The sequence below is a fragment of the Ceratotherium simum genome, chromosome 6 (genome assembly GCF_057802395.1).
Source record: "Ceratotherium simum simum isolate JZ-2026a chromosome 6, ASM5780239v1, whole genome shotgun sequence".
NCBI classification, from domain to species: domain Eukaryota; kingdom Metazoa; phylum Chordata; class Mammalia; order Perissodactyla; family Rhinocerotidae; genus Ceratotherium; species Ceratotherium simum.
The window spans coordinates 81,120,001-81,147,855 of NC_141905.1; the positions used below are offsets into that span (position 1 = coordinate 81,120,001).

Below are 27,855 nucleotides of genomic sequence, written 5' to 3' on the forward strand. Positions count from 1 at the left end.
TATTTAGTTTACTTGTTCCCAATAATTATATTTAGATTGCCTACAAAACTTCTTGAGACACTAGGCAAAATCTGCTATTATTCTAAGTTATTTTTTTGCTGACAAATTTTGTAACAGAGATAACAAGTGTGTATCATAGCCAATGCTGATAACTCTGGAAATGTTTATTTCAATCAAACCAACAAACTTAAATAAGCTTTCATTTACCAAAGATTGTTTTATATCACATTAACCTGAAAGACATTGGGTTAGTTTCTATTACATTTATATAAGTGCTTACTTTAAGCCAATTAAATAGAGCTCTTTTAGAAATTATGCCGTGTGGAGGTAGAAAAATATCACATATATATAACATATATATATATAGACACACACATACATAGACACTCCACAGCTATTGTTTTAAAATTACTGCCATGAATTGTGTACAGTAATACAAAGTTCACTAGTTATGAAAGAATAATTGAATCCACATTTTGTTTCTGGCAGATGGAGTAAATGAAGCTTATTTGTTATGATGGCTAAACTTTTTTTCTACTAATATTTGTGGAGAAGACATTTAATATGCTAGATTTGGGGCAAGGGCACTTCTATAACAGTTTTTCTTTTTTTCCCTCTTGTTTTCTTTCAATCTTAGGAATTGGTGGTGGTTTAGATAACTGTTCCCTGAGAGGTTATAACCTTTTTGTGATGAAGGAAATGGGTGGAATCTGAACTGCCTCTAGAGTTGCATTTCAAGTTTTACAAGGATTTGTAAGAAGAGGACAATTGTTCCTAATTCCTCAGAAATTGGGTTGTAACTTAAATAACATTATAGGTTGATCCACCTGTCCAACTACATCATCTCTAATTTGCTTCTTTCCCTCTGGGTACTTGGTTTTATTTTAACTTAGGGAAGAAGGCCTATAAAAAATTCCTATCAGGCTCTGAATATCAGCTTCCAATTTGGGCAAACTTCTTATAGGTTGCTAAATCCTTTCAAATATCTTATCAGGTTTCAGCTGAGACAAACAGTAACTGTACCTGGCAGTGTTAGACAACTCCATTAATTTTTAATTTTAGTTTATCCTTGACTGTTTAAGGGAATAATGTAGCAGTGTCTCAAAAAATCTCTCAGAGTCTTGTTAACTCTGGGAGGGACTCATATTGAGCCCCCCTTTGAAGGTAGATTATGGGGGTGTCTATAAAACCATGGCTCAATAGACATTTCTTTTAGGTACTTCTTATAACTTAATTTTTTTATTAGCTTTTTGCAACAAAACTTTCAATAAGGCTATTTTGGAATTTCGAAGCCTTTGTTTTTAAGTGCACTTCTTAAATGATCTTATCTAATTGGAATGTTCCTTCAAATGGCCAATGTAATTCCCCTGAGGCTGGTGGTAGTTTGGTAGGACTCTAGCCACAAATGGAGCGCAACCCATTTCTGTCCAGCCATCTCTTTTTTTTTTAATAATTTTTATTTATTTATTTTTTCCCCCAAAGCCCCAGTAGATAGTTGTATGTCATAGTTGCACATCCTTCTAGTTGCTGTACGTGGGACGCAGCCTCAGCATGGCTGGAGGAGCGGTGCGTCGGTGCACACCTGGGATCCGAACCCGGGCCGCCAGCAGCGGAGCGCGCGCACCCAACCGCTAAGCCATGGGGCCGGCCCTGTCCAGCCATCTCTGACTGCACTTGGAGGGCAATAGCATTTTTGACCAACCATATTTTGGGGCCCCCAACCTGACGATTTTCAAGCCTAGCTCTCAGGACACCAAACAAGCTTAGTAAGATTTTGCTGTTCTTTGTAAATATTTACATCTTCTGGAACCTTTAGTTTTTGAGCAATTGTGCTGGACGGTGGTACGCTTGACTCTTTAAAGATTGAATTTAATCTTTGTTCCATGGCTCTTAAATCTGATGTGCAAAAGACAAGTTTTGGAAGCTTACAGTGGCCACTGTAATTTTAAATTATCCCAGGTTACCTTGATCCAAAGATCCAGCCATTTACAGTTATCGCCATTTTGTTAAGCACTTGCAAGTGTCAGCTCCATACGTGTTGTACATGAAGACAGCTGGAGTCCCAAGGGGAGGCTGCATGTTCAGGAACTGGTCGGCTTTTAGAAGCACGATTTCCCATGTTCTTTTAGTTCTGTTTTCTATAAAATCTGAACAATTGCTAAGTACAGTGTAGTGTGGCAGAAGTGTGCTGTTTGTGAGTGTAACTCCCTAAAAAAGGTCATGAATACTCTCTTACGTGCCTTGGTTTCTCCCACTGGCAGTTTGAAACCTCCATGGGGTCTCAAAGTGCCCGACAACCAATCCTCATGTGTGCATTCCCAGGCGAGGGACTAATTTTAATTAATTAACTTTAATTAATTAATGTGAATGATTACAATGGAGTTCCCTATGGGACCACTGCACATCGAGAGGATCAATCCTCCATCACTTCCACTAGGTTCTCAGTCACTGGAGAATGCCTTTCAGCTGGAAGGAACTGGTGTCCCTTCTCTTCGGAACTGAATGAGTTTCAGTCTCATTTCACTATCAGTTTGTTCAGACTTTATAGACACAATTCTTTCCAATTTAAAGCCAAATAAAAAAAGGTCAGCCTGCCCACTTCACTCCAAAGTTCCTGTTAGGCTCCCCTGGCCTAGGAAATTCCCCCTAGGTTCTTCTTACCTAAGATATATACTGGTACTCCCTTAAGATACCTGGTCTTAAGGCTTAAAACAGCTCATATAAAACTCTGGACCTTTGACTTAAGTCAGGAGGTCCAGGTTTCAGGAGAACTCATCAGGGGCACCCAAAGAGTGCAGTGAACCCAGAGGGGGCTCAGTGGGCCTGTGCTGATACTGAGCGCCAGTTCAATGTAGATTCCAGATGATCTCCAGTGGGTTTCTCTGAAATCCTGCCACACTATGCCAAGAAATGGCAACACAAGTAACCAATAATCAATCTATAGATTAAAAATGGGGTAAGTGTATTATGTGAGCCAGTTCTGAAGACTATAGCCCAGGAGAGCAACCTCTACCAGGGAAGGAAGCACTCTGGAGAAGCAAGGTGTACAGCATGGTTACATACCATTTTCTAACCATGGGCCCACATAGGGCCAGTTCAAACAGACCCCATCTCTTATCAACAAAGTGATTAAGGATTGTCTTTCAGAAAAACTGCAAAGTCATGCAGCCAGGGCATGTGCAAAAGAAGAACTTGTGACCTGAAATGACCTTGGAACCAAAGATCCTCCTTCTATGGAACCCAAGGACCAGCATGTGACTGGAACTTGAAAGCCAGAGTCTTATCAGAAGCGAGGGGTCCCTCATTCAGGAAGATCTGGTGTTAAAATTCCTTCCCCACCTCATGCAAAATATTTAGAACCTCATCATAAATGTTTAGAACCTCGTCATAAATGTTTAAAACCTTACCGTAGATACCTGAAGCCCACCAGTCAAAACCCATCCCACCAGCATTGCCACGTGCAAACCTGTTCTCCCTAACTTCTTAAATTTTGTCCCAAATCCTGAATCAGGGAGACAGATCTGAGGGCACATGCCCCCTGTCTCCCGGGAGATTGATCTTGCAGAATAAAAGGTAATTTCTCCCCTCGAAGGCTGGTGCCATAATTAATTGGCTTATTTATGCACATCAGGCAGAGAACCCCAATTTTGTGCAGTAACAGTTTTGGAACAAGGAACATACATCAAATATGACAGGAATACTTTTTGTTTTCACTGCAGTTACCAGATGTTTTGCTACATACAGCAGGTCAGTAGTCACAAGATGTACACAGCAGGTTATCCTGACCCTGTTTTCTGGGAAGGAATGCTTTAAAGAAATGCTGATATGAGAGGGAGGCATTCATCCCTATCTTTAAAGGCAACATTGTTTGCTTTGGGATACTGTAAATGTTTAAAGCAGATGTCCAATGCAGGCTTGACAAGCCATGTCAGGCCATTCTGGAAAAACAAGATCAGACCAAATCAGTTTTAATCCAAAATGGCTTCCTTATATATCTCAATATATATTCACTTTTCTTAATTGCTTTTCATTTATTCCATCACCACTTATTTGAGCTTTGGTCACTCCATGACTCAGCAGCCACAGCCATATTGCCTTTCAGCTGAGGACCTATGGCTTGCTGCCCCATTGTCATGATAACATTCCTTCCTCCTCCCACCTGAAAGAGCAACAACCAAGGTACCATTTGAGCAGCTTGTTTCAATCCTGCCCCTCACCACTCAGCCTCTAAAGATTCAACAGTCAGGACACTGGGGGACCCTTGGCAACCCCCACTTGGATAAAGAATTTGCTTTCAGATCCTGGGAAGTCTCCTCATACCCTCTAACCTGGCCTGCAGAGTCCTTTTATCCTTCCTTTTCCAAAAAGCAATGTCTCTCTCTGCATTTAATCTTCATTACCTTCATCACCAAAACTATCATGAAGTGTGTAGGGTCTGAGATTTTACCCTACTTACAAGCTAGTAAGCTAAAGGTTGTTACTTTTCATGGTTGCTGGCAGAAGACACAAGACTACTGGGTCAGAGAAAAAGGACTTTATTACTCATAACAAAAGCAGTTGCCAGAGCTTCATATTGGATTGTGTCACTTTCCCATTCCCCTCCAGTCCCATAGGGATGACATAAGGGGCCCATGATGGATGCCTGTACACACAGTGGGTTGCATAACAAAACAAGAACACTGAACTTGCAGGATTCAGTGCTTTTGTAGCAAACAGAAGCAAGCTTGCTCTCTATCTGGAGGAAGACATTACTCCATCTTGCAAGGTTGCTCACTCCAACATAACCCTGAGAAATGACTCAGATAAAGAGCAGTCAGGGCCTTGTAATCTTGGCATACTCAACAAGAATATGCAGGGACACTAAGGGCATATAGCAGATTGCTTCTCTCAACAGGTACAACTCTATGGAGGGGAATGTAGCAATATCTAACAAAACTACATATGCATTTACCATTTGACTCCGCAATCCTATTTCTAAGAATTTACTGAAGATACATGTCAAATAATACAGAAATATTTATGCCCAAGGTTATTCATATCAGAATTGTTTGTAATTTAAAAATATTGGAAATCTAACTGTCCATACAGAGGATAGTGGTTGAATAAAATATGGTACATCCACACAATTGAGTACTGTGTTGCCACAAAATAGAATGAAGTGAAATAAAGTGATTTCCAGGATATATTGTTAAGTAGGAAAAAAGCAAAGTGCAAAAGAGAATTTATACTATGCAACCTTTTGTATAAGAAGGAGGAGGAAATAAAATATACATATGCCTATTTTTGCAAAAAGAAATACAGGAAAGATAAAAACGTGATTGTTACCTACAGGAATTGGGTGGGAATGGAGTAGACAGGATCAGGGAAAACCAAAAAATACTCAAAAATATAACAAAAATTAACAAATATGGGGGAAAACTAACTCAAGCAACTTCTGAATGCAATATTTTGGCTGTGTATCCTCATACTTAAGATTAAAAAGAGTTATATTTAACTTTAGTTGGTAGATTTTTCTCAGTGGCATTGAATAGTGATTTAAAAGGGATTTTATGTATTTCAGAACTGAACAAATAAGTGTATATTTTGAGGATAATAAGAACCAGGTTTCTTACTGATAGAGAAAGGAGTTACAAATATGGAAAAGAGAAACTCTAAAATGAACTCTGTGTTGTTGGATTGGAATTGAAGGTTCATGGGTGTGATCTCATGACGGATGGATGGATGGGTGGATAATAAATAAACATTTTCCAGCTCTCTCTGCTGAGATAGTAAGAAGCAATGACACACCAGTAACAATGAGCACACTTAATACCCAGATCTTGATTTCTAAATACCATTCTCCACTAAAAGGAACGAGAGCTTCTTGGAGAAATGGCTGATTCCAGGAGTAGAGCAGGGAAAGGACAAGATGGACTTGGAACATATTGGTGTGCCATAAAATAAAGAAATGCACAAACGAATGATGAGGCATGACAAAAGGTCACAGGAGTCAGCTTGAAGGGCCTCCCACTTTGCATCTCTGAGACAATTTGAGCACCAAATACTCATAGTAACAGATTATAATCCACTTTATCAGAATAATCTATAAATTTATTCTGATAAAAAAACCATAACTATTGAATACAGTCTTCCTTTCAGTTGAATCCTAATTAACAAATGTAGAAGAAAGGATAGAGTTAGGAAATCACCATTTGACAACCATCACAGTTATACAGGCATACCTTGAAGATATTGCGGGTTCGGTTCCAGACCACAGCAATCTAGTGAATATTGCAATAAAGAAAGTCACACAAATTGGTTTCCCAATGCGTATGTTTACACTATAGTCTATTAAGTGTGCAATAGCATTATGCCTAAAAAAAAAATGTACATACCTTGATTTTAAAATATTGCTAAAAAATGCTAACCATCATCTAAGCCCTCAGCAAGTTATCTTTTTGCTGTAGAGGATCTTGCCTTCATGGTGATGGCGTTGACTGATCAGGGTGGTCTTTGCTGCAGGTTGGGGTAGTTGTGGCAATTTCTTAAAATAAGACAGCAATTACGTTTGCTGCACTGACTGACTCTTTTACGAATTATTTCTCTCTATCATGCAATGCTGTTTGATAGTATTTTACCTACAGTAGAACTTCTTTCAAAATTTGAGTCAGTTTTCTCAAACCTTGCCACTAGTTTATCAACTAAATTTATGTAATATTCCAAATCCTTTGTTGTCATTTCAACAATCTTCATAGCTTCTTTACCAGGAGTAGATTCCATCTCGAGAAACCACTTTCTTTGCTCATCTATAAGAAGCAACTCCTCATTCGTTCAAGTTTTATCATAAGATTGCAGAAATTCAGTCACATCTTCAGGATCCACTTCTAATGCTAATTCTTTTGCTGTTTCCACCACATCTGCAGTTACCTCTTCCACTAAAGTCTTGAACCCCTCAAAGTCATCCATGAGGGTTGGAATCAGCTTCTTCCAAACTCTTGTTAATGTTGATAATTTGACCTCTTCCCGTGAATCATGAATGTTCTTAATGGCATCTAGAATGGTGAATTCTTTCCAGAAAGTTTTCAATTTACTTTTCCTAGATCCATCAGAGGAATCACTATCTATGACAGCTATAGCCTTATGAAATGTATTTCTTAAATAATAAGACTTGAAAGTTGAAATTACTCCTTGATCCATGGGCTGAAGAATGGATGTTGTGTTATCAGGCATGAAAACAACATCAATCTCATTGTACATCTCCATCAGAGCTCTTGAGTGACCAGGTACATTGTCAATGAGCAGTAATATTTTGAAAGGAATCTTTTTTTCTGAGCAATAGGTCTCAACAGTGGGCTTAAAATATTCAGTAAACCATGTTGTAAACAAATGTGCTGTCATCCAGGCTGCTTTGTTGTTCCATTTGTAGAGCACAGGCAGAGTAGATTTAGCATAATTCTTAAGGGCTCTAGAATTTTCAGAATGGTAAATGAGCATTGGCTTCAACTTAAAGTCACCAGCTGCATTAGCCCTTAACAAGAAAGTCAGCCTGTCCTTTGAAGCAAGAAGAGAGGAGAGACTTCTCCTCTCTAGCTATGAAAACCCTAGATGGCATCTTCTTCCAATATAAGGCTGTTTCATCTACATTGAAAATATGTTGTTTAGTGTAGCCAGCTTAATTAATTATCCTAGCTAGATCTTCTGGATAACTTGCTGCAGCTTCTACATCAGCACTTGCTGCTTCACCTTGCACTTTTATGTTATGGAGATGGCTTCTTTCGTTAAACCTCATGAACCAACCTCTGCTAGCTTCAAGCTTTTCTTGTGCAGCTTCCTCACTTCTCTTAGGCTTCATAGAATTGAAGAGATTTAGGGCCTTGCTCTGGATTAGGCTTTGGCTTAAGGGAATGGTGTGGCTGGTTTGATCTATCCAGACCACTAAAACTTTCTCCATATCAGCAATAAGGCTGATATTGCTTTCTTATCATTCATGTGTTCACTGGAGTAGCACTTTTAATTTCCTTCAAGAACTTTTCCTTTGCATTCACAAGTTGCTAACTGTTTGGTGCAAGAGGGCTACCTTTTGGCCTATCTGGGCTTTCAACATGCCTTCCTTACTAAGCTTAATCATTTCCAGCTTTTGATTCAAAGTGAAAGACATGCAACTTTTCCTTTCAATTGAACACCTAGAGGCCATTGTAGGGTTATTAATTGGCCTAATTTTAATATTGTTGTGTCTTGGGGAATAGGGAGGCCCAAGGAGAAGAACAGAAATGGGGGAACAGCTTGTTGGTGGAGCAGTCAGAACACATACATTTATTAAGTTTGCCATTGTATATGGGCACAGTTTGTGGTGCCCCAAAACCATTACAATAGTAGCATCAAGGATCACAGATCACTATAACAAATATAATAATAATGAAAAAGTTTGAAATATTGTGAGAATTACCAAAATGTGACATAGAGACACAAAGTGAGCAAATGCTGTTGGAAAAATGGCACCAATAGACTTGTTCAATGCAGGGTTGCCACAAACCTTCAATTTGTAAAAAACGCAGTATCTGTGAAGCATAATAAAGCAAAGCACAATAAAACAAGATATGCATGTAATTGATCAGACAAGAAAGTGGTGAGAGCTTCATGAGAAACCAGATATTTCCATGGTCTCCAGGTATCTCTCCACAAGATGTTAATTACAAAAGGAAAAATCATAATTTGTATTACAGTGGAGAAACCTGGCAGACACCACCTTAATCAACTGATTAATCTTAACATCACTAATAATGGGGAAAACCAACATTCTGTGTTTCATTTGAGAAGAATAAATCACTGCTGTGGTACTCTTGCTAAAAAAAATACATAACCTAAATCTAATCATGAGGAAACATCAGACACACTCAAAATAAGAGACACTCTACAAAATAATTGGTGTGTACGAACAATAGGAAGAGCTAGAAAGGCAGCTGCATATAAGATTAATGTACAAAAGTTGCATTTCCTTACAAGAACAGGAAATAGAAAACATAATTGGTGAGACAATACAATTTACAATATTATCAGAGAATATTAAGTAGGAACTAAAATATTAAAAAGAAATCTAGGGCATCTATAGGAAAAATTATAAAACTATTAGGAGATAACTAATTGGACCTTAATGTTGTAAATGGAGTGAGTTACAGGTTCAATAAAATTCCAATCAAAATCCCAAAGACATTTTAATGAAATGTGATGATTCTAAAATCTACATGAATGGAGAAGACAATTCTGAATAAGAACAGGGAGAAGACTTGTCCAACTACTATCAGAACTTATTATGAAGCTATAGTGATTAAGCCAGTGTGGAGTTGTTGCTGGGACAAACTAACTGATGGAATAAAACAGACCCCAAACATATGCATATGTAACAGAGGTAACATGTCAGATCAGTAGGGAAAGGAGGGACTGTTCAATAAATGGTGCTGGAAAAAATGGTTATCCATATGAAAATGTTGAAATGTTCCTACCTTACACTGAGTTTAAAACCTCAAAATGGATTAAGGACTTAATTATTTTAAAAAAATTTAAAACACTTAGTAGAAAACATAGGTGAGTATCTTTTAGACACTGGGAAATGTTTCCTAATAAGGCATAAAAAACATTAACTACAAAATGAAAGATTGATAATCTATTTATTTAAAATTAAGTAGTGCCTAACAGACCAAGTCTCCAACAAGCAAAAACTATAAACCCTGGACAAAATATAAGAACAACTAAAAACAGGTAGACCTTGGAGAGAGATCAACATTTGGATGAAGGGAACAGTACTAGGTGAGTTTTCCATTTTTATGGCTTTTAGCCTAAGGGTAGGTCATGACTGTGCCATATGGGGTGGCTAAAAATATGTAATCTTAATGATGTGAAGAACCATAGGAGAGGCTTTGGGGAAATAATAGCCACTTCAAAATGCCTTCCTGGGAAGAAAATCCCAGAAAGAAGAAAGCCAGAGAAAGGTAGCCCCAAATTCTGTGTATACATTCTGCTCAAATCTCTGACTGACCCTAGTCATGCATGCAGAGAAGAGACAGTTCAGTTAAAGCTGAAAGAATCAATTGAAATTTGAATGGCTGCTCACTTCAGGTAAGGCAGAGCATGTTTGCGGTTTTAGTTATGTCAACTTAATTGTCTGGAACATAAAAGAATCTAGAATCTCTACAGTATAATCATCCACAATTTTGAGGATATAATCTAAAATTATAGACATACAAAGAAACAGGAAAAGTGTGACCCATTCCTAAGAGAAAAGACAATAAAGGGAGAAAAGTGAGAAGACAAGTTACAAAGTGGGAGAAAATATTCACAATATATACAACTGACAAAGAATTAGTATTGAGACAGATAAAGAACTCCAACAATAAGAAAAACACAACAACCCAAGAGAAAAATGTCAAAATACATCAACACGCATTTCACAGAAGAGTAAATACTCGTGGCCCAAAAACTGAACAAACAAATGAAAAGATATTCAACCTCATCAGTGATCAGGAAAATGCAAATAAAGACCACAAAGAGTTATCATTTTATGTCCATTCAATTTATAAAAATCAATACCAAATGTTAGAGAAGATGTAGATCCACTGGATTTCTTATAAAATGCTAACAGGAATATACATTGATGCAATCACTTTGAAAAGAGTTTGGCATTATCTTCTTTTTTTTTTTTTTTTGTGAGGAAGATCAGCCCTGAGCTAACATCCATGCCAATCCTCCTCTTTTTGCTGAGGACGACCAGTCCTGAGCTAACATCTATTGCCAATCCTCCTCCTTTTTTTCCCTTTTTCTCCCCAAAGCCCCAGTAGATAGTTGTATGTCATAGTTGCACATCCTTCTAGTTGCTGTATGTGGGACGCGGCCGCAGCATGGCCGTACAAGCAGTGCGTTGGTACGCGCCCTGGATCCAAACCCGGGCTGCCAGTAGCGGAGCGCGCGCACTTAACTGCTAAGCCACAGGGCCGGCCCTGGCATTATCTTCTAAACTGCAAAAGTCTAGTAAAAGTCTACCTAGATATACACTCAGTAATTGTTGCGTATATACAACTGGGGTCATACACAAGAATCTTCATAGCACCATTCACAACAGCAAAATGTTGAAACAACTCTAATGCCCATCAACAGATGAATAAACTGTGATATATTTACATAATGAAATATTATTCAGTAGTCAAAATGAATGAACATCAATATACAATACTATAGATGACTCTTAGCAATATAATAAGTGAAAAAATTATGCCCCAGAAGATTACAAATAGCATGACAACATTTTTATAATTTAAAAAACCCTAAAAATAAATCATATAATTTTCAGGATAACATACAAAAAAGAGGTGAACATGGGATTCCAAAAGATGGTTACGTTGGGTTGGATACATATTCATAAGTTTCATTGTGGAAATATTAATGTATTTGACTATATGGTACTATCTTAGACCCCTGCTGAGGTTGTTCCATGTTAAATGTACCGGCTATCTAAAATCCCCAAAATTCTGAATTTCAGAAGACATCTGGATGCAATGGTTCCAGCTAAAGGACTGTCAGTCGGTAGCAGCTTGGAATGAAATGTGGCAATGAAAATGGAGATACATTTTGAAGGGAAAATGGAGAATTGCAGATGAACTGGATTTTGGGGTGAAGGAAAGGGAAGAATCAAGGATGATTCCTAGGTTAGCTGGTTGGAGGTAGTGTTCTTTATTAAAATGAGGAAGAGGAAAGTAGACTACCTAGGTTTAGTAAGGTAATAAAATTGATCTGGTATCAATAAATGTTTAAATCTGTAACAGTTGCAGTTAGATTGATTTTGATGTAATTTCCAGATGCCACTGCCTTGTTTATTCCTTCCTAGCTGCAATTCTCCAGGAGAAGCCTGTCTGTCTCGGACCCATTTTCCTTCTCTGGACAGACCTGGTCCCTAATTCCTGGCCCAGCTGCTCCTTTGTTTCCAGATTCTCTTGGCAGGAAATGGGTACTCCTTAACCTCTTCCACTCTTAACCAACCCACTTTGTTGTTCCTACTTGATGTGCCTACCAGGCTTCTGACACAAAGTTTTTGGCAGACTCAATCCACCAAACCTACACAGAGCTCAGAGAGAACACTGTGAACCATGATAGGTGCTGGCCTGGGAGAAAAATCCTTGTTAACAAGGAGTGATGGAGATGACAATCTAAACATAATTCAGGAGAATTTTTCCTACATCACTATTTTATCACCCCAAGTTGTATCAAGCACCCAGTTCTGGCCCCACTGTATGCAGGAACAAGTAGACCACAGAAGTCAGGCATACAGAACATTCATTGCAAAAGAATGACTTCTGGGTGTCCCAAGCTGGGGTGAGAGGAGCTTGAAGTACAGCCAAGAGTAGCTCCCTTTCCAATAGGGTAAAGTGGGCAGCTCTGGGGCTGGGGGAAGAATGGAGTGTGTGGAGCAGGACATAAATTCACATACCCAAGTGGTCTGGGCCCCATTATTAGACCGAAATCCACCCAGCTGGACCCAATATTCTATCTCAGTACTAAATGCAATGTTACCACTTCGGCACCCTGCTGATTTAAGAGAACCACATATTCAGAAAATATCTCATCATACTACAGTCTTTTTCTGGCCTCAGGTGAGACTGAGGTCTGTGAAAGCTTTACAACCTCAATGGCATACTCTAATTATGGCTGGATGCCAACATCACATGCTTATTTTTTAACCCATCCTTTAAAAAGCATGTCTTTTTAGATAGTGGACACCTAAACTTGAAGCCACAATAGTTCATTTTTGGAATTCTTAAAGACAGAACAATGTTTTTATAAAAAATTTTAAAAATCATTTTTCCAAAATACATTGTTAAAAAAGATAACTGGTCCCCGATGGGCTCACTGGTGAATTCTACCAAATATTTAAGGAGGAAATTATATCTTCTTCCAGAAGATAAAAGCAGAGGGAATATTTCCTAACTCATTCTATGAAGCCAGCGTTACCAAAATACCAAAAGCAGACAAAGACATTACAAGAAAAGAACATATGTGTTTTTGCATGAACACGTATGCAAAAATCATCAACAAAATATTAGTGAATTGAATCCAACAATGTATAAAAAGAATTTATACACCATGAATAAGTGAGATTTACTACAGGTAGGCAAAGCTGGTTCAACCTTTGAAAATCAATTAATGTAACCTATCATATCAACAGGTTAAAGAAAAAAAAATCACATAAGCATATCAACAGATGCAGAAAAAGCATTTGACAAAATCCAACACCCATTCATGATAAAAACTCTTAGCAAACTAGGACTAGAGAGGAACTTCCACAACTTGATAAAGAACATCTACAAAAAATCTACAGCTAACATCATACTTAATGGTGAGAAACTAGAAGCTTTCCCACTAAGATCAGGAACAAAGCAAGGATGTCCCTCTCACCAATCCTTTTCAACATCATACTGGAAGTTCTAGCTAATGCAATAAGACAAAGGAAATAAAAGGTATATAGATTGAGAAGGAAGAAATAAAACTCTCTCTCTCTGCAGATGACATGATTGTCTATGTAGAAAGTCCAAAAGAATCAACCCAAAACTCCTGGAACTAATAAGCAAGGTTGCAGGATACAAGGTTAACATACACAAGTCAGTTGCTTTCCTAATACTAGCAATGAACAAGTGGAATTTGAAATTTAAAACACAATAACATTTACATTACCACCCCCAAAAATGAAATACTTGATATAAATCTAATAAAATACGTACAATATCTATATGAGGAAAACTACAAAACTCTGATCAAAGAAATCAAAGAATTAAATAAAAGGAGATATTTCATGTTCATGGATAGGAAGCCTTAATATTGTCAAGACGTCAATTCTTCCCAACTTGATCTATAGATTTAACACAATCCCAATCAAAATCCCAGCAAGTTATTTTGTGGATATTGACAAACTGATGGTAAAGTTTAAATGGCGAGGCAAAAGACCCAGAATAGCCAACACAGTATTGAAGGAGAACAAAGTCAGAGGACTGACACTACCCAACTTACTGTAATGCTACAGTAATCAAGACAGTGTAGTATTGGCAAGAAAGTAACCAAATAGATCAATGGACAGAATCGAGAGCCCAGAAACAGACCACACAAATATAGTCAACTGATCTCTGACAAAGGAGCAAAGGCAATGCAATGGAGAAAAGATAGTCTTTTCAACAAATGGAGCTGAAACAACAGGATATCCATATGTAAAAGAAAAAAAATTTAGACAATTTATATCTTTCACAAAAATTAAAGCAAAATGAATCATAGACCTAAAAGTAAAACACAAAACTATAAAATTTCTAGAAGATAACATAGGATAAAATCTAGATGAATTTGGCGTGGTGATGACATTCTAGATACAACTTTGAAGACGCAATCCATGAAAGAAGTAATTAGTAAGCTGGGCTTCATTAAAATGAAAACTTCTGCTCTGTGAATGGCACTGTCAAGAGAATGAGAAGACAAGCCACACACTGGGAGAAAATATTGCAAAAGACGTATCTTAGAAAAGACTGTGACCCAAAGTGCACAAAGAACACTTAAAACTCAACAATAATGAAAAACTCAGTTTAAAAATGGGCAAAAGATATGAACAGATACCTCTAAAGAAGATATACAGCTGGCAAGTAAACATACAAAAAGATGTTCAACAGGGCTGGCCTGGTAGCATGGTGGTTAAGTTTGCGTGCTCCGCTTCAGCGGCCCAATGTTCAGGTCCAGATGTGGACCTATGCACTGTTCATCAAGCCATGCTGTGGCAACATCCCACATACAAAATGGAAGAAGATGGGAACAGATGTTAGCTCAGCAATAATCTTCCTCAGCAAAAGGAGGAGGATTAGCAATGGCTGTTAGCTTAGAGCCAGTCTTCCTTACAAAAAAAAGAAAAGAAAGAAAGATGCTCAACATCCTACGTTATTAGGAAATTGCAAGTTAAGGTTAAAATCTAAAACACTGACACCGCCAAGTGCTGAGCAAGAATGTAAAGTAACAGGAACTCTCATTCATTGCTTGTGGGAATGCAAAATGGTACATCCACTTTGGAAGACAGTTTGGCAGTTTCTTACAAAACTAAACATACTCTTACCATAAGATCCAGCACTCATGCTCCTCTGGATTTACCCAAATAAGTTGAAAACTTATGTCCACACAAAAGTCTGCACACAGATGTTTATAGCAGCTTTATTCATAACTGCCAAAACTTGGAAGCAACCAAGATGTCCTTCAATAGGTGAATGGATGAATAATCCGTGGTTCGTCCAGACAATGGAATGTTATTCAGCACTGAAAAGACATGAGCTATCAAGCTATGAAAAGACATAGAGGAACCCTAAATACACATTACTAAGTGAGAGAAGCAAATCTGAAAAGGCTGTATGATTCCAACTGTATGACATTCCAGAACAGGCAAAAACTGTGGACAATAAAAAGATCAGCAGTTGCCAAGGGTTAGTTAGGTGATAGGGAGGGATAAACAGGTAGAGCACAGAGGATTTTTAGGGCAGTGAAACTATTCTGTATGACACTATAATGGTAAATACATGTCATATAGATTTATCAAAACTCACAGAATGTATAATACCAAGAGCGAACCTAATATAAACTATGGATTTTGGGTGATAATGATGTGTAGGCTCATTGATTGTAACAATGTACCACTCTGGTGGGGGATGTTGACAGTGGGGGAGACTGGGGGTGAGGGGGTGAGGTATATGGGAACTCTCTGTATCTTCTGCTCAATTTTGCTGTGAACCTAAAACTGCTCTAAAAATCTTAAAAAAAAAAAAAAACTGAAACAAAACCATGTTAAAAAGAAAAAAAAAGGTTGCCTGGGGAAGAGGGAGGAAATAGGTGTGAGTGTGGAAGACAGGGGATAAAAGAGAATAATAAATTAAGAAGAAGGATCTTGCACTGGGCCAATGACAATAAAATGTTATGAAATGAAGAGTATGTTTAACACAGTGCTCCAAAAGAAAGAGATAATGTATGCGTACGTGCTCTGTAATCACGAATTGTATCAGTTTTAACATTGGATTATTGGTTGTATTCTGCCCCTATACATTGATTCTAACCTCACTTGTTCACCAGATTTTGAACATACCCCCTTATGACTAAGAAGTAATCCTCTAAAATAAGGCGAAAGCTAGAATCTGAATTCAACTTTTCTACACCACATCCCCACACAAGCAATTTGTTTTATTCCTCTCTACAGCTTAGTATTTCTTTTTTAACATGAAATACCTACCGTCCTCTGCATGAATGCATCGAAACGGGGGTCTAGGAATGTTCCTTTCCTGCCCTTATTTTCTCACACTTGCTGCCGACTCATGGCGTTAGGGCGCAATAACTAATATTTACTTTGTCTTTCCACCTATCACATCCAGGAGGGGCAGCGGAGCGCGGTCATTGGACTGTCAGCTACGCCTCCTATTTGATTTCACTAACTGACATTCCCAAGACCGCTGGAAGAAGAGGCTCAAAGTCTCTTCCGGGATTTTCCAGGGCAGGGAACTTCATCCTAACGAAACGGAGGCGCAAATCCTAATGGCTTACAAGTTTCCGCCAGGGAGGCTGATTCTAACTGAGGATTAAGTCCAACTCTCTGACGCTTTGGGAAATGTCCAGGAGTTAGGAAACGCATCGCCGTGGTCTCCCCAGCCTGCAAGGCTCGCCTCGCAAACAGCTGGCACCAGCGCTTCAAGTGACCACTGGAGCACCTCGCAAACAGCCAGGACCACGCATCGTTTTTGAATTCCAAGACTGGCCCATTTCTCCACCGCGGCGCCAGGCGGCGCAGTAGGGCGGTGGGAGAGTGCGCGTGCGCAGTTAGCGGACGGTTCCGGAGACAACGCTCCCAGCCGCCTGCGGGCTCCCTGGGCAACATGAAGACCGGCGAGGACGCCAGAGGAGAGGGCAGCGCGGGACCGCGGAAGCTAGGACTCTGCGTCCTCTGCGGCCTGCCAGCAGCAGGAAAATCGACCTTCGCGCGGGCTCTCAGCCACCAGCTACGGCAAGAGCGGGGCTGGGCCGTGTGCGTCGTCGCCTATGATGACGTCATGCCGGACGCGTTCCTCGAGGAGGCGAGCGCACGGCCATTGGTCAGTACGGAGGGGCGGGGCCTAGACTGAGGACGCAGAAGGAAGTGTGCAGGCCCCACTCTACAATACGTGGTATGGCGGGCGAAACCTGAGCGAGGAGGAGGCCGGGCTTCGAGGAAAGTGGAGCTGGTTTAACACAATGAATTGACTGCATCTTAGAAGAGTTCATTGTAGAGGTTTATATGTGTATTTGGGGCATATATGTATTGTATATTCTATACAGCGGAGTCTTAAGACAGGGTTAGGTTCTGAAGGCAGGGTGCAAGGTGGAAATCCCCTGTGGTCAAATATACTCTTTTTGAAAATCCTTTGGGAAGATTGTTCTTAGGAGAGGGACAGAATCTCTCACAAATTCCAACACAGCCGGTTTAACATCCAGCCACGGGTGAATCCGGGTTTTGTGGGGATTGAAGTTTATACAATTTGGAGAACCGTTTTTAAGAAAAAGAATACAAAATCATAAGTAAATTGCTAGCGTCCCTCCCACAATGATAGGAGGAGGCTGTACAAATGAAGGGCCTGGCCGCTGAAGCTCCGTTCACGGTAAAGTTGCCTCTGCCAGCATAGGAAAAATGGCTGTTTCTTAATTGATCAGCGGATGAAGTAATGGGCTTGTATTTAGGGACCAACTTATGTGTTCCAGGTACGTACATCTCTTTAAGCCCTCCAGTCACACTCAGTACAGTGAGATGCATACCCTTGGAGAAGCATATGAAAACAGACCTCGGGGGGAAGAGTAGATTCATGTCTCCCATCTCGTGCTCATTCTAGAGTAAATACTCTGATTGGAATATTCTGAAAATTTTAAATAGTTACTTTTGTCGTTTATTGCCCAAGTGTAGATTAATTCACATAAATAAAATGCAAATATGATGTGATTGCACCCTACCAGTATGTATGCAGAAATACAGTATGTTTGGCATATGGGAAAATTTTGGACTGCTCCAGCAAAACTATGTACTTCCTCATTCTTGGTTAATTGTGAGCTAAATACAGTATCGGGCCCCTGGTAGCAACAGATTTACTTGGATGATAGTATTTTCACCACTCTGGAGAAAGCTGAAAGTTGTTGATAGGGATTGTTGTATTTCCTGGGCTTTTCCCTCACTTTTATTATTATATTTTTTACACTCTCCTCCTACAGGCAAAGGCTGTGAGACTCATCTAGTCACTGTAGGTAGGATGTCTCATTTTTTAGGAAGTGGTCCGTGTTTCCTTTTTAATGGGTTTAGCTGATGTGTTTGTATGTGCTGTAATCTCAGTGAGGTGGTAAGGGACGGATAGGCAGGAGAGGGACCCCAATCTGTCCTTGTGTTTTCCCTCCAGCCTTGACTTCATAACTATGACAGTGGCAGTGCTCCCCACAGCCCTTGAGCAGCACAAGATTACTTGTATTCTGAAGCTATTTATTCTTTCCCTCAATCTGCTTTCTCTGTCTTTCCCCATCCCATTCCAACTCTGTTGTTAGCTTGAGGTCTTTTTATCTTGACCCACAGACCTTTCAGCTGATCTTGCTGTCCAGAGCTTTTCTCATTTCCAGGGCAAACCAGCATTGCTATATCTTAGCCAGACTTTTATTTTGGCAGGATATTGATTTAGGCTCCTCCTTTCTCCTGGATGGTAACAGCTTTTCATTCTTTCATTTATTCACTCATTCAGTCATTCAATTATTTAATATACATTTCTGGAGCAGCTAATAAGTGCCACACTCACTGCTGGAGGCTGGGTATACAATAGACTGTTAATCTAGCAGGGACATAGAGATGTGCGAATAAATGACTAAACAGTGTAAACCCTGCTGGAGTGGAGACCCAATATGTGCAGAACAGGGTGTTATGATAGGCAAGGGAGGGTCTGAGCTGCCTTCTCCATGTTGAGTCTGAGAAAACGTCACAGAGGACTGACATCATTGAGTAGGAGTTTTCCAGGCAGAGGGAACAGTATGTATGAAGACATGGAGGCATAAGAAAACAAATTGTGTTTAGAGAACTCCAAATGGTTCAGTATTGTGGGCTCATATTTTCATATGGGGCAGGGTGGCAATGAGGCATGACCACTCTACTGGCCAAAGCCTAATATAAATTGTAATTCTTGGTCTTTTGTAGCCATCCCAATGGAAATTGCTTCGACAGGAACTCTTGAAGTACCTAGAATACTTCCTGATGGCTGTCATTAACGGGTGTCAGATGTCTGCGCCACCCAACAGGACTGAAGCCATGTGGAAAGATTTTATAACCTGCTTAAAGAATCAAGATCTGATATCTTCTGCAGCGCTTGAGGCCCAGTCTTGCTACCTCTTAACAAAGACTGCTGTTTCTAGACCTTTGTTTTTGATTTTAGATGACAACTTTTATTATCAAAGTATGAGATATGAAGTCTACCAACTGGCTCGGAAATGTAATTAAGACATTTTTTTCTTACACACAGAGACATTTATTCACATATCAAACTCACTACTGTCTTTAATGAGAATTTAATTGGATTTGGTGGTTTATATGGATTTACTTAATTTTCAAAGCAAGATTTCAGTGTTGCAAATGGTTTTTCCTGCTGCAGCTGGGATAATTTGTCTAATATGTTTATTTCACATTTTGGAAAATTAGTACACCAATAATTTTGTGGTTTCAAATTGCTTTCAGATTCATTAGGCTTTTGCCAGCTCTTTTTAGATTGTTCTCTCGAGACCTGTTTACAGAGGAATGACCAGAGACCACGGACACTGCCTGCCGAGACCATCCACCTGATGGGAAGAAAGATAGAAAAGCCCAACCCTGAGAAAAATGCTTGGGAACACAACAGCCTCACAATTCAGAGTCCATCATGTTCTGCTGAGGCCAGGTATCCTACTCAAAGCCGTCCTTCAGTGGGTGCCTCCCTGAGCTAGACGCTGTGCTAAATGCCTTACTTGCATCCTCTTGGTTAGTCCTTACACAAGCCTTGGAGAGGTACTGTTATTTCCCCCTTTGTGTAGAAGAGGCAGCTGAATGAGAACATTTAGTTTGTCCGGAGTCACCGAGCTTGTGCCCACTGAGATGTGAACCCAAGTTGGTTTGCAAACATATACTCTTGTTAAGATTATACTCTCCCAGAGGTCAGAGTGGGGAACTCAGAGGAGGACACATCTTTGGTACTCTTGCTAAAGTAGCGTAGTCTCAATGGGTTGCCCAGGAACTTCCTCACAGAAAGAGAGAGAGTGGAACGGGTACTGCATCCCAGTTTTGCCTTCAGCCTTGGTACAGTTGCACTGCCGTGTATATGCGGGGCTTGCAGACTGGGGCCGTAAGGCTTCATTCATGATACATGTCTTGAGAGTTCTAGAGCAGCATTTCTAATAGAAATTTCACTGATGATGGAAATGTTCTGTATTTGCACTGTCCCGTATGGTAGCTGCTAGCCACATGCAACCACTGAGCACTTGAAATATAGCCAGTGCAATTGACAACCTGAATTTTAAATTTTATTTCAGTTACTTTAAACTTAAGTAGCCTCATGTGGCTAGTGGCTGTTGTATCAGACAACGCAGTTCTCGAGATGTATTACCTTAGCTCCTGCCTAACTGTTGTCCAGAGGGTATCAGCAGTTTTTAAAAGGCTAATTTTTTAAACTCATCCCTCAAAATGTTTAGTTCCCAGGATACAGTTTCTATGCATTTTATAATATATACTTTAATCTACCAAAAAAAAAGAAACAAAACCCAAAATTGGATTTGTGTGGCTATTGTTTATAGGGTTTATGAAATAAGCTTCTGCTGAGGTTTCTAATTTTAGCTTGTCATAATATCCTGAAACTTTGAGCAGGCACATAACCAATTGATTGCTACTTATTCTAGAATACTTAAAATTTCTTCCTTTGGAAACGAGTGGCTGGTTGAGGCATTGAGATATTCCGGGAGAGTGGCATAAGGTTATCTCAGTGCTTTGAGACCAGTGAGGGCCAGTTCTTGCTAGAAGCAAGGAGGAAGATGAACTTGTCCAGTGCCAGGGCCAGCCGTGAGCATAATCTCAGTTTTGTCTTGGGTTTTCAGAACTGGTCACCTGTTCTCACATATCCAGAATAGTCACAGCATAACTGTGAAGGGGTTATTTGAAGTCTGGAGGCCCTGTGTTGGAAGTTGAAAGATGACCTGACAAATGTTCCTTTCCCAGCCTTCTGTGAAATACTCCTGCTACTAGCAGTAACAGCTATGGAGCAGATACTACATATTGGGCATGTTCTGAACACTTTATCTGTATAATTTCATTCAATCCTCACAACAACCCTTGAGGGTAAATATAATTATCCCCGTTTTATAGATGGGATAACTGAGGCCCAAGTAGGTAAAGTCACAATCCAGGTAGTAAGTGGCAGAGCCAAGATTTAGACCCAGTGTGATCTCACTCATTCTAGAAGCTGGGCTCTTTTCAGTGTGAGAAAGGTCATTTTGAGGTTGAGAGGAACTCAGTGCGTTCACTGGCTCAGATTTTTTCAGTGCTACTCCCTGTACTCTGAGGAAAATTCAAACTCCTTACCATAACGTACATGTTCTGTCTGGCCACACACGCAGTTGGGAGAGCAGTGCGGGATAGGTTGCTGAGAGACCAAAGAAAAGACCTGGAGATGGCGAACGAGACATGGGTTTATTGGGAGTTACTTACAGGGAGGTCCAGTGGCGGCTGACTGGACAGCAATGTGCACCAGCAACCGCGGGCGGGGGGGAGGGGTTTGCTTATATAGGCAGGGGACACAAAGGCTATATGCTTGCCAAGGGGCTGTCCCTCGTACGACCGGTGTTCCCAGGAACAGTAGCTCACGTGGAGGGGCTCTGTGTCCCTTTAAGACGGGGTGTTCTTCAAGTGAGACAAGGTAAGGTCTGGGCTGGCCAGGCCCTTCATCGTTACTAATCCCAGCAGCTAGGCGTCCTGCCCAGAGGGAGCCAGAAGGGCACATGGTTGCAGTGGGCTTGTGGGCTCTTGCCGAGCAAGCAAGGCCCAGGCCCTACATGTTCTAACCCTGATTAACTCCCCAACCTCGTATCCTACCACTTTCCCCCCTTGCTGTTTTTCAACCAAGCTGGCCTTCTCTGTCATGAACATAAGAAGCATGTTCTTGCCTTTGCGCCTGCGGCCCCTCCACCCCTCCCACAAGTCTGTACTTGACTGGCTTCCGTGACCATCCTAACTGACATGAAGAATGTTAGTTGGACTACCCCGTCACTCTCTTATCATTATCACTTTGTTTACTGTCTTCACTCATTTATCCACTTGGCACCGTCTGAAATTATTATTTTCTGCTTATTTAATTAATTTACTTTCTGTCTGTCTCCATTACATTGTCAGGCTTACAGAGAGTAGGGATCTTGCTGTGCCTTCAGCTTAGCACATTGTGTCACATACATAGTTGTACAATATTTTTCATATAAGAAGATGCTCAAGGGGCTGGCCCGGTGGCATACTGGTGAAGTTCACACGCTGTGCTTTGGCAGCCCGGGGTTCGTGGCTTCAGATCCCGGGCATGGAGCTACACACCACTCGTTAAGCTGTGCTGTGGTGGCATCCCACATACAAAATGGAGGAAGACTGGCACAGATCTTAGCTCGGTGACAATCTTCCTCAAGCAAAAAGAGGAAGATTGGCAACGGATGTTAGCTCAGGGCCAGTTTTCCTCACAAGAAAAAGAAGATGCTCAATAAATAACTGTTGAATGAGTGAATGAATTCCACCCTCCATGGCCCCTTGACCAGTGAGGAAATTTGCTAATCCATATCCAGTAAATAAGCAGAAGCCAGAAAGTAGAGACTAAGCATCTTTAGGGAATAAAGGAGAGTTCTTGTAGCCTGAAGTTCAGCACTTAATGAGGGGAAAGAAAGAATGTCTTTTCAAAGCTTATCGATATGAGTCTTAGGAAATTAATATTTTTTAAATGAGGGGATTTTTTTGGCTTATAATTTGTTTTAAGTTTCCACATTTGGATTTTGCAAGTAGAAGGTAGCTTCCAAATCATTTTGTGCCCCCCTTTTGTTTAGGATCTTGGACTATAGCAATTTTATTCCTCTAGAATTCAATTTAGTGTTCATAAACACAAGATCTTTAAAAACACATGTTTGATATAAGGATTTATTTTATCTCAACTTCTCTTATAGCCTGCAGTTGACTGATTTATTGCTTACTGCTTTGGAAAATCCAGTGAAATATGTTGAGGACAATGTGGAACAAAAGGTAAGTCTTCCAGTATAGCTTTAGTATAAATGAGAAGAGACAAATTTTGTAGGAAGATCTTTTTGACCTAAGTGTAAAATATGAGTAAACTATGAAAAATGCTTTGTCCCTGCATTGGCATCTCAGCAGCATTTGGCTTCTGACACCTGGATGCAGTGTGCACTGGTGGCAGCTTGCACCGGCTGGTCAAAGCAGATTGTTAAATTTTCAGAAATGTTGGAGCCTGTTGACGTTATGTTGGTAGCTTGAAATGGGCAAGGATGGGAATATTTACACCACAGAAATTGACAAACAATAAAGATAATGTTTTTGGTTTTTTCTCCTGGAGAGAGCCCATCATTGGACATTTGCCAGCACACCACTGCCTAGATGGAACCCAGTTTACAACTGGACGTATTTCATTTAGACCCCCTCCTAGGGAAAAATAACTGAAACAGAGAAACCACTTTAACTTTTCTTTTAGTCTCTTCAAATATGCATCACGTACACTTTAGCCATTTCTTTTATAAAACTGTGTAACTTCCAGTAACAATGTCTGTGTTACATAGGAAACAGACAGAATTATTTGTTCAACTAACATTCTCCATCAAGCTGATCAGACACTCCGACGAATTGTCTCTCAGACGATGAAGGAAGCAAAAGGTATGTTGGGTAGTTATGTGCTGTGTAGTTGAATGACTCTCTGCTGCTGCTCCTGGTCCCTTGACACTTGGGTGGTTTATTAGCTTTCAGTCATAGAGTTTACATCATGTTTTCAGTTTAAATATGCAACTTCGTTATAGAAAACTAAAACTTCTACCCCTGGAACTGGGTATTCATCCAGCCAATAACTTTTTATTGAGTGGCTACTCTGGACTAGGCCTTATTGTAGACACTGAGGAGTCAGGAGGGAGCAGAACACGACAGTGAGGGGACAGACAAAAACACAAATCTATGCCTGTCTGCCAGTGTTCTGAAGAAAAGTAAAGTAGGGTGAGGCAGTGGAGAGTGATGGGACGACTTATTTTTAAAAGGGTAATCAGGAAGGCTTCTCAGAGGAGATGACATTTAAGCAGAGATGTGAATGAAAGGAAGGAGCAAGCCCTGCAGATACCTGGAGGAAAATCATTCCACGCCGTGGACACATCAAGTGCAGAAGCCCAGAGGTCAAGTTGTTTGGTATGTTCTAGAACAGAAAAGAGTCCATTGAGTCTGGAGTGAAGTAAGGAACAGGGAGAGGTAGTCAGGGGCCAGATGTAAAATCAGCATGGAGTTTGAGCAAGCTCAGTGTATTGTCAGTCTGAACTTAGGTGAAATATGTGATAACTGTAGTTTTATAAAATAATTCCCTGGGGCCGGCCCGGTGGCATAGTGGTTAAGTCTGCACGCTCCGCTTCAGCGGCTTGGGGTTCACAGGTTCGGATCCTGGGCACGGACCTAAGCACTGCTCATCAGGCCATGCTGTGGCAGTGTCCCATATACAAAACAGAGGAAGATGGGCACAGATGTTAGCTCAGGGCCAATCTTCCTCAGCAAAAAAAGAAAAAAAAGATAAAAAGAAACAATATACTAACCATATTGTGTTTTTCAAACTTTTTTTACCATGATAAATAAGTAGGTTTTATATTGTAACCTAGTGTGTAGCCTGGTACATAAACACACACATGCATAGAAACAAGTGTCACAAAACCCTCACATGTGTAATGAACTCTACTATGTCCTATTTGATTCCATGTTAGAGGAACACTGGTTGCACTTGCAACTCATTTATTTTTTTATTTTATTTTTATTTATTTTTTTTAAAGATTTTATTTATTTTATTTTTTCCCCCCAAAGCCCCAGTAGATAGTTGTATATCATAGCTGCACATCCTTCTAGTTGCTGTATGTGGGACTCGGCCTCAGGATGGACGGAGAAGTGGTGCCTCGATGCGCACCCGGGATCCGAACCCGGGCCACCAGCATCGCAGCGCGCGCACTTAACCACCAAGCCACAGGGCCGGCCTCTTGCAACTCATTTATAAGTTAGAATTCAAAGTTTGAAAACCAGAGGACTGGAACAGAAATGGCAGCATAATTAGAATAACAACAAAATAGTTGCAGGAGTTGTCTTTCCCCATTTGCCTTTCTTCTGTTCTGTCTATAAAATGAAGGGAAAGGGGAAAAGGGTTATGCCCAAATCACTCTTGACTCATTTCCCACCCATTAAAAAAATAGATTTTTTTTTTTTGGTAAGGGAAGTAGTACTAGCTTCTAGATCTGTGCTTAAGTAAAATTAAAAATTCAGTTCTACCATCAAGAAAGTGAAAAGACAACCCACAGAATGGGAGAAAATATTTGCAAATCATGTATCCCATAAGGGACTTGTATCCAAAATATATAAAGGACTCTTACCACTCAATAATAAAGACAAATAACCCAATTTTAAAAATGGGCAAAGGATCTGAATAGACTTTTCTCCAAGGAAGATATACAAATTGCCAATAACCATGATAACAAACTTGACATCATTAGTCATCAGGGAAATGCAAATCAAAACCACAGTGAGATACCACTACAGTGAGATACCCACTAGGACAGCTAGAATCAAAAGTTCAAGTGTTGGAGAGGATATGCAGAAATCAGAACCCTCATACACTACTGGTGGGAGTGTAAAAGGCTGCAGCTGCTTTGGAAAACAGCCTAGCAGTTCCTCACATGATTAAATGCAGTTACCGTGGGACCTAGCAATTCCACTCCCAGGTGTATTCACAAGAGAAATGAAAACATATGTTCATATAAAAATTTGTACACAAATGTTTATAGCAGCATTATTCATAATAGCCAAAATGTGGAAGCAGCCCAAATGTCCATCAGCTGACAAATGGATAAACAAAATATGGTATATCCAATGAATTATTCAGTCATAAAAAGGAATGAAGTACCAATGCATGCTACACCAAGGATGAACCTTGAAAACATTATGCAAAGTGAAAGAAGCCAGTCACAAAAGGCCACATACTGTATGAGTCCAGTAATGTGGAATGTCCCGAACAGGGAGATCTAGAGACACAAAGTAGGTTAGTGGTTGCTTAGGGGTTGTGGGGGGGATAGAGTAGGAGGGTGATAGCTAGAGGGCGCAGGTTTTTGAGATGATGAAAATGTTCTAAAATAGACTGTGGTGACAGTTGCACATATTCTGTGAATATACTAAAACCACTGAATTGTTGTTTGAATGGATAAATTGTACGGTATGTGAATTTTATCTCAATAAATCTGTTTTTGTTGTTAGTGCTGCTGAGTCAATTCTGACTGCTAACGACCCAGTGTACAGCAGCGCAGAACCCTGCCAGGTCTTTGCTTCATCCTCTCACCTTCCGGTGCTAATCATAGGGTTTTCATGGCCATTTTTTTCTGAACTGGGTGGCCGGGTCCTGCTTCCTAGGCTGAGTCTAGAGGCTCTGCTGAAACGTGTCCACCGTGGGTGACCCTGGTCGTATTTGAAATACCAGTGACATAGCTTTCAGCATCACAGCAACACGCAGCTGCCACAGTATGACAAGTGACAGACAGGTGGTGTGGTTCTCTGACCGGGGAAATGAACCCGGGTGTGGTGGTGAGAGCGCTGAATCTTAACCACTAGACCACCAGGGCTGGCTGACAACAAAGCTGTTTAACAAAAAAATTCAGTTCCTCGGTCACACTACCCATATGGCTAGTGGCTGCTGCACTGAATAGAGCAGATAGAGAACATTTCCATCATTGTAGAAAGTTGTATTAGACAACTGTTCTAGATATTATCAGTTTCAAACTCAAATTGTCATTTTTTCTATTTCTGCTTTTTTGCTTTACTACCTCTAATAAGACTCTAAGTCAACTATCTTGTCAACAACAAAAAGATCCCTTTCAGGCTTGTTTTTTCTGCTCACACATTTCATAGCAAGTTATTTAAAGTTTGCTTGTATAACATTGTGACTTTTTGTCTATAAATTACACCAACTCGATTGTGATTATTTACAGAAGAATAATTGGTTTGTCTATTCAAATTAATTTCCTAATGTCATTGGACAGCCTAGCTTGATTTAATTTACACAAATAATTTGAGAATATCTTTTTATTTTTAGATGAACAAGTGCTTCCTTACAACTTGAAGCTTCTAGCAGAAGAACTTAACAAGCTCAAAGCCGAGTTTTTGGAAGACCTAAGACAAGGAAACAAAAAATACCTGTGCTTTCAACAAACCATTGACATAGCAGATGTTATTTCTTTTTTTCATTATGAGAAAGATAACATTGTACAGAAATATTTCTCAAAGCAGCATTAAAACTTCTGATTTTCCAATCCAATGTCTGATTTTCATTAAGATTTTGCAAACTAAAACAATTTTATATTACTGAATGTTTTCTAGGCCAATGATGTGAATTGCCAAAGATTTATTTTTTAAAAAAATTAGTCCATTCTAAAAGATCCATTCGTCGTTAACAGAAATTATTGTCCAGTACTCACTTGTCAGATGTGACAATGGATAATTAAGATTCAGAGGCAGCCTTCCTCATTTATGTGCCAGAACCCTTAGGGTGGGGTTGG

General features: G+C 39.9%; 1 protein-coding gene across 2 annotated transcripts in view; it reads left to right on the forward strand.

Annotated features, from left to right (window-relative positions):
• PSTK (phosphoseryl-tRNA kinase) overlaps positions 1 to 27,609 on the forward strand; it is a 43,760-nt gene extending 16,151 nt beyond the window's left edge. Inside the window, exons 1-6 of one of the 2 annotated variants that reach the window (XM_014794074.2) lie at positions 16,458 to 17,117; positions 19,223 to 19,514; positions 19,757 to 19,955; positions 23,236 to 23,311; positions 23,860 to 23,953; positions 27,393 to 27,609. In XM_014794074.2, coding sequence (XP_014649560.1) covers positions 16,902 to 17,117; positions 19,223 to 19,514; positions 19,757 to 19,955; positions 23,236 to 23,311; positions 23,860 to 23,953; positions 27,393 to 27,592 — 1,077 coding nt within the window. In that variant the 5' untranslated portion in view covers positions 16,458 to 16,901 and the 3' untranslated portion in view covers positions 27,593 to 27,609. Of the gene's footprint in view, positions 1 to 16,457; positions 17,118 to 19,222; positions 19,515 to 19,756; positions 19,956 to 23,235; positions 23,312 to 23,859; positions 23,954 to 27,392 lie in introns of those variants that run through there. The other variant, XM_087432765.1, reaches the window with a different exon arrangement.
• Positions 27,610 to 27,855: the final 246 nt, after the last annotated feature.